At 52.1% G+C, this 7,890-nt stretch overlaps 1 protein-coding gene across 3 annotated transcripts in view; it reads left to right on the top strand.

Annotated features, from left to right (window-relative positions):
* FAM167A (family with sequence similarity 167 member A) overlaps positions 1-4,031 on the top strand; it is a 40,325-nt gene extending 36,294 nt beyond the window's left edge. For all 3 annotated transcript variants that reach the window (XM_047717453.1, XM_047717452.1, XM_047717454.1), the window contains one exon: positions 779-4,031. In XM_047717453.1, coding sequence (XP_047573409.1) covers positions 779-1,042 — 264 coding nt within the window. In that variant the 3' untranslated portion in view covers positions 1,043-4,031. The remainder of the gene's footprint in view (positions 1-778) is intronic.
* Positions 4,032-7,890: the final 3,859 nt, after the last annotated feature.

Here is a 7,890-nt window from a genome sequence, read left to right on the forward strand (position 1 = left end):
CTCTCTCTCTCTCTCTCAAATAAACAAATTAATTAAATATTAAAAAAAAACATATTACAGGACACCTGGGTGGTTCAGTCGGTTAAGTGACTGTCTTCAGCTCAGGTCATGATCCCAGAGTCCTAGGATCGAGTCCTGCATCGGACTTCCAGCTCCACAGGGAGTCTGCTTCTCCCTATGACCTTCTACCCTCTCATGCTCTCTCTTATTTGCTCTCTCTCTCAAACAGATAAAATATTTGAAAAAAAAAAAACATATTGCAGTCATTTTAAAATGTTTAAAGATTTAAAGAATGATCTAACAGTAGACCCACCACCCAACATAAGGTATGAAATATTACCAATAAAGCTGAAGCCCCCATAAACCTTCTTAACCACCTTCTTTCCTTCTCACCCAGAGGTAATCAGCCTTCTCAGTTTGGTACTTAAACCACTCCCGTGCATTCCTTTGTACTCTTACTCTACCCATGTGTGTCTGTTAACAATGAGACTGAACCTTTAAGCCAGGACGGACATGTGCCTCTTCCAGAAGTATTTAGACATAGAATCTAGCCTGGCATGAAGTGTTGTTGGAGGAAACCGTCTGTCCCCATTTGTCATCTTGCTGTGTGTGTCTTTTCACCTTCCTGAGCAGGGAGTGTGCCAGTATCTCCAGGTGGACCAGCTGGTGGTACAAGCCATTAATTAGGTCTCCCATCAGCAGGTCTGTGTTTATCAGAGACTATGGAGCTGCAACCCCAGCCCACCTCTTTGCTGATGCCTCCCTTCCTCCCTTCCAGATGGAGATGCGGCTACAGGACCAGCAGCTGGCCAGACAGCTCATGCGCCTGCGCAGTGACATCAGCAAGCTGAAGATCGAGCAGACCTGTGACCTGCATAGGAGAATGCTCAATGATGCCACCTACGAGCTGGAGGAACGGGACGAGCTGTCTGATCTCTTCTGCGACTCTCCTCTGGCCTCCTCCTTCAGTCTCTCTACCCCACTCAAGCTCATTGGAGTCACCAAGATGAATATCAACTCCAGGAGGTTCTCTCTGTGCTGAGAAGCCCTAGAAGGGGTCAGAGGAGCCAGAACAGAATGTTTGGGAGGTGGAGAGGGGAGGCGGGGAGGGCATGGAGGTTGCATTACCTTGAGTGAGTCTCCCCAGGAGCAGGGCTTCCCTGTGGTTGGTGTACCATGGGCCCTCAGACCCATGGCAGGTCCTCTGTCAGGGGGCCCCGGCTGTGGAGCCCCACAACCCCTTGACTGTCCGTGACCCAAAGTGTTCTGCAGAAGGGCCACTCCATCCAGATGTTCAGTGAGACCTGGCTCCTAGCATGACGCATCTCCATCCTCCCTTCACTGACCCGCATTCCCGTTTCCTCAGAATCACTGGTGCTATGATCTCAGATCCCAAAGGGGGGCCACCAAACGCTATGGTTCTTGCAGAAAACTTACCCAAGGGCACTGAGCCCCCAGGGAGGAGGTGATTATGTACCTCAGATGAGCCCATCTGCCATTGCTGTCCTCTAAGTACTGGCTCAGATTCACCATAGACTGGTGACTTAGCAGCCCTGACAGGGACCCAGGAGGAAAGGAAAACCAGAAGGAGTGACAAAGTGGAGCTTGGGAACATAGGCCCCATAGCCATCGCCAGCTTCTCTGCTGAGCGGCCGCCCAGGCTCCTGTCAGTCTTAGACCTTGGCACAACCAGGGCTGTGTCGATTGTTTCTAGTGTGTGCCAGGACACACGGGGGCCACAGGGGCGGAGCAAACTCGGATGTCCTCTCTGCTGCCTTCCCTGGCCGCACACACCAATCCCAATCTCCAAAGAGCCCTTTTGTCATCACCCTGCTCCTACAGGGGAGTGCCCAAGTGAACCAGGCAAGTCTGTCAGTGGATTTCCCAGCACCGAATTCTCCTGGTGGCGTCACCTTTGTCCCCTTCCTGCCCTCCCCAGAACAACTTGAGGAAGCTCAAGAGCTCACCCTGAGCCTCCTCTGGCATTCTGTGCCTGATTTAAACCACTAATTTCAGTTGAATCAGACTGTTACTAATCTGTTGCTAACGTGTTCAGAGCTGTTTGATTTTTGTCCGCATGTTGACACCAGTTGGGTAGGTCAAGTGAAGTAGTTCAGGATTTGACTTGAAAGGTTCTCCCTGATGACAAGCATGAGGATGAGGAAGGCGAGGACCGAGGCCTCAACAGGGAGGAAAGTTAGCCTCATAGAACGCCACCTGGTGCAGGTTCTCCTGCCAGTGGGGGGTGGCTTTTGACGTCACTTGGTTCAAGCCTCCTTGTGCATGAAGGAGTAAAGTGAAGCCAGGGAAAGAGGATGACTTCCCTCAGATTATGCGACTCCTTAGTGGCTACAGACAGCCAACAGATTAAATCATTATTGAGAATGTCAAGACAGATCAAATATCAAGGAACTTGAACCCCAAAGATGGTCCTAATGCTTTGCCAAACCCACCAACTGCCAAGCCCTCTACGCTCCACCTCGTGCAGCCCCCAAGCGTACCTCTCACTTTGCAGTCCTGAATATTTGGGTCCAACTTAGAGCAATGCCTGGAAAGTGGACCCACAGAACACATGTTACCCATCACACTTCCATAGTCGAAGTAAGGTGTCCTGATGTTCTTTCATGTTTCATCTTCCCGTAGAGTCTCTCTGGGCCCATGCACACCTCACACACACACACACACACACACACACACACGCTCTGACCCACATTGGGAAGGTTGTTCTTCTTTGGTGGGCTGGCAGTGGGAGGATATGAATGAGTGGTCCCTAGTTAGAAAAGAACTTGTTCTCTTTCTGGTGACGTCAAAGAGCCAGAAGCGTTATGCTTCCTTCACAGAAGGTAGAGCAACATAGCTAAGATGTGTTTTTTGCCTGACTCTGAGCAGTGACTGAAGTGTGAGGCCCAGAGGACTGGTCCACAGAGGAGACCTCTTGGTGGAACGCCCGACCCTTTAGACCTGCTCCCCCTCAGGCAGGAAGGGAGGGGGATTTTCTCCACCCCAAGCCGTCTCTCCTCAGGGATAATGTACTAGCATTGCCCAGTCCCACCGAGACATTCCTGCCAGGCTTCTCTGAGACGCGTCCTTGGGACGGCAGGGGAGCGGGCAGGCCCACACCCGCCACCCGCTCCGGGGAGGCATACAGGCACACGCACTCACACCCACACAGGAAAGCCCATCCCATCTTCTGAAAATAATGCCAAACTGGTTTTTTTTTTCACTTTCTAGAAATCAGTCATCACAGTAATTGAAAAAATTGGATTCAATGGAAGCTGATTTTGTTGATTTGGTCGGTCTAATTGAATTGGCATCAACTGGGCAATTTAGTTGTTCAGCTCGCCTAATGTCCCCTTCCTTTCTTTGTTCTCTGAGAAGAAACGGAGATCAAGGCACACTTTTTGGAATAGGTTAGATGTCTCAGCTCTTTTGCTTTGTTCACCCCAAGAGAATTTAATTTGGGGATGAGGACGGAGGAGAAAGGGGAGGGGACCAGAGATGAGAGTGGAGGAGGATGGACTGGGTGCGTCTCCTTACTCATCCATCCCCCCGTGTCCGTTAGCCCCTTATTCCTCCAGGGAACACAAATAACTCGGCAGGTTGGTTCAGTGTTGTGAATTCCCTGCCTTATGGGGCTCAAGTGATGTCTGTGCGTCACCTGTAACCTCACCTGCATCGCCAGCATCCTGGGGCCACCTTCTGGTGTGCCACATGTACACAGTGTTTGCAGTTTAATCATCATCTACCCATCTCTGTCATCCCCAAGGACCCTGGGTGTAAACCACAAGGTCTCCACTGACACTGCCGTGCCCGGCAGTGCGTGATGCCTTCATGGACTTGGCAGAGATCACAGAGGCCCGGAGAGCCTGGGGAGGCTTGAGAGGGCCTGCTCCAGCCCCGGGTCTCCTCCCTGTAGCAATACCAAGTGCTATTACGTAATTGATGGACAATTTATAATCTTATTTTTTATGATTCTGTGTTTCTATATTGCTGTTAGAAGAAGTGAATAAAAATATTTCAAAAGGAGATACTACATAAGGGGGAGAAAGTTCTTTTCTTTTACCTCGTTCCTATTACAGCACACAGAGAAAGAAAGAGAAAGAGAGAGGGAGGAGGAAGAGAGAGAGGGAGGAAGGAGGGAGAAAGGAAGAGAGGGAAGAGGGAGGGAGGGAGAGAGGCAGGGAGGATGAGTTTGAGATTGACTTTGGCCATGCTTTGGGACATAATTTGGAGGTGAGGCCAACAGCTTGTCTATGGAGTGTGAAGGAAACAGAGGAATGGAGAACCACCTGCTGGCCGGCAGCTGGATGGAGAGGCTACCATTTACTGAGACGAAGATGCCTTGAGGGGAGCATGATTGGAGCAGAGGGACAAGACCAGTAGTTGTGTCTCAAGTGTGGTACATTAAATGTACATTCCAGTGGGGAGTGAGTGAGTGGTTGGCTATAGGGACCTGGATTTCAGGAAAAGGTCATTGTTGGAAACACAAATTTGGGAGTCTAGATTTGGGTATTTGGATGATATTAAAAGCACCATGCCTGTATAAGTCCTCAAGGAAGAGAGAGAGGACCTAAGAGAAAGGCTCTAAGTACCACCTCCTGAGACTCCGGCATCTAGAGGTCTGGAGACCAAATGGAGGGTCTGTGGGAGGAGCAGAAGTGACCTTCTAGGGCTGGTGTGGCTGCTCTATTCAGGGGCACAGCCTGACGCTACACTAGCTGCCCAGCAGCCCCAGCTGAGGGTATCCCTCCAGGACTGATGACTAGGTCACTACGATCACCACCATGGTGGCTTCCAACCCCCCCTGCAGATCTTATCTAACTTATTTAGAAAGGGTTTTGAACTCTGTTGACAGCATTCCCTTTGGCTTCTTAGCAGGAGCAGAAGGCTGTCCCCGCTCCTGACTCTCCATGGCAAAGGTGGGAGTCTGTGACCCGGGCAGCTGGGGAGGAAGACTTGGGGGAGGGGTGGGTAGGGCCCTACAGCTGACAGCTGACAGGGGTCCTGTCGCAACCTATCACAACAGCGGGCTCTCTCTTCAGGGAATGGGCCCATCTCACTGCAAGTTTTCAGACCTGACTCTTTTCAAACACCCTGTTTACTGGCTCAAAGCCAACAGTGACAGAGAGAGCAAGGCAGTCTCCAAAGGAAGTAGCTTCAGGAAAGGAAAACTGCAAACGTTTGAGGGCTCTGGCAAGCAGGGTCCCCCTCCCTACCACCACAAGGTGCCAAGTTCAGGGTGGATATTTCCCCAACCAGTAGGGATGGCACCGGCAGTGTGCTCCCTGTGCCAGCTTCCCCCCCTCATGTTTCCTAAACCATTTCACCGAACAGAGAGCCGACCCCCATTGTTACCCTGCCTACCCACTTCTCTACGCAGGAATGGCTGAAATGCTAAGAAAGGATGACTCACTAGAGGGCATCTGGGGTCCCAAGGTCAACCTGAGTGAGGGAATGATGAGCCATCCTCCTCATCTCCCCCACCCCGGGGGGGCATTGCCTCCCCGCTGCCGGCCCAGGCACCGCAGGGTTCCACCTGTTGCACAGTGAGCCTCACCTGGAAGGGGTTGCCATGGTTCAGGGGACATGGGCCGGGGGCCTAAAAAACACTCTTCGCCCTGTCCCATCTGTACCAGACAGGGCTGGGGCGGGAAAGCAGAAGTGGCAGCCAGCATTCCAGGAGGGGAAGGATCTGACACGGGGAACTGGGGGCTACAGAATCATTGGAAGGTCTGGAAAGTGATGGCTAGGGAGTGATGTGCTGGACTTCAGCAGGCTTGGCAGATGCCCTCCACCAGGAAATAACAGCCTCGTGTGGGGTCATGGGCTGGGCTGTGTTCCCTCAAAATTCAAATGTTGAAGTCCCAGTGCCCCGTAGCTCAGAACATGACTATATTTAGAGATAGAGCCTCGAAAGTGGTCATTTAGGTAAAGTAAAGTCACGAGCCTGGGACTGGTGTCCTTAGGGGAAGAGGACATCGGGACACGGACACACGCAGAGGCAAGACTGTGTGAGGACACGGGGAGAAGGTGGCGTCTGCAGGCTGAGGAGAGAGGACTCGGGAGAACCCACCCCGGCAGACACCTCAGTCCCAGACTTGCTGCCTCCAGCACAGGGAGACCGCATATGGCTGTTACTGAGACCACAAGTCGGGAGGACTCGGTACAGCTCTTACAGACGAAGTCACTGCTGTTCCTCTTTATCTCCCTCTTCCTCTAGCCCCGGCTCTAGCAGCTTGCACCTGGAAGTGATTCTGATCACTTCTGCTCACATTTCTTTGGCTGGAACAAGTCCCACGGCCCCACCAATCCTTGGGTGGAGGAGGAAGGAAAAGCTTACCGTGTGCCAGGGCAGAGGAGAACTGGAATGTTCAGGACCAGGAGATGAATGACCATGACCACCATCCTTCCCCACCTCACCCTGAGCCACCTGGGACCCCATGGGGCTGTAGCCCTGAGGACAACTTGGCCGGCAGACTCGAAGGTGTGGGACAGACACCGGGAGTGTGCAGGATGGTGCCATAGGGGACAAGGAGAAAGGAGGTGAACTTCTATGAATATTTTTCATCTCTTTCTATCTTCAGTATGTTTTAAATGTGCATAATGCTTGGGTCCAGTAATGCATTCTGTGAAGCGTGAATCTGTCGGGCGGGGGGAGAGTTAGGCACAAAACTTCTGCCGGATGGAGCACAGCATCAAACATGTGGGCCTTAGCCTGCAGACACTGGTCCTGGATCTGAGCCAGCTGCACAGTGCTAGGCTGGGCCACATGCAACTCAGGGATCAGTGCTTTTCTCCTGAGAGGACACACAGGTATGTCCCTCTGTGGACACCAGCAGCTGCTCGCTGCACTTGAGTCCTTGGGTAAGGGATACAGCTTTCCTTCCCCTTAGTTCTGGGCTCTGCACCCCTTGGCCACAGAGCAGAAAACAGAGGGTGGGAGAGGAAGGATATAGAGGAAGGGAGAGAGGAAAGGGGGATAAGGCCAGAGAGAAGGCACAAGAAGAAGCAAAAGACGATTTTCTAAGTTGTAGAGTTGACACCAAGTCCAAGAACATGGAATGACGTCCCCTTCCTGCGCTGAGTCCCCCACCTTTTTAATAAAGTCCTGGGCAAGTCTTAGAACAGGGCCCAGAAATCATGGTTTCTGAGATGGAGTCCTGGGGGACAGGCATGGATCCAAGGCCCAGCAGCCAGAGGAATTGCCAGGCACCCCACAGCCTGTTGGCGTCCACACCCCAGCTGGAGCAGAGCGGCTGATCTCAGTGCCTGCTCTTCCTCTCTGCCAGGCCTTTGGCAGGCCACCTCCTGTACAGCTCCCCCAGGGCCCTACTGAAAGGACCAGAGGGAGGGGCACCTGGCAATCTTGGAGAGCCTGGGGGCTGGCCACAGGGAGGGAGGAAGTCCCCACTGCTCCTGCAGGAGACAGAGGAACACAAAATGTCATCTGCTGACCAACCCCCCAACCCCAGCCTAAAATTGGGTTGATTCTACTAATTCTAAGGAAAGACAAGATGGAACAAACCATCATAAAAATGTCACAAGGTGCCCCAGGAGGTGGAACTAGATTTTCTAAGAGCAAGTTTCTGTCAGAAGTTTCCAGCTACTTCTTTTTCTAGCAGAGGAGACAGTGAGTCTCCCTTAAAAAAACCTCCTGAGTGTCCCTTTCAGGAAGTAGATGAAAGGCAAGTCAGCAAGCACTCCTCTCGGGGAGGGTGAGCCAGGACTCTTGACACCGACAAAGACCATCCTCCCCAGCTCCCTCTGTGACTGCTGGGGAGGAGTGGACAAATTGTGTCAGGGTCTAGGAGCATTCCAAAGAAAGGGGTCTTGATGCCTTTGCAGATTCTGAAGTACTGAAGCCTCTCTGAAGTTCCTCTAGATCCGAAT

This window comes from Lutra lutra, chromosome 2 (genome assembly GCF_902655055.1).
Source record: "Lutra lutra chromosome 2, mLutLut1.2, whole genome shotgun sequence".
Taxonomy (NCBI): domain Eukaryota; kingdom Metazoa; phylum Chordata; class Mammalia; order Carnivora; family Mustelidae; genus Lutra; species Lutra lutra.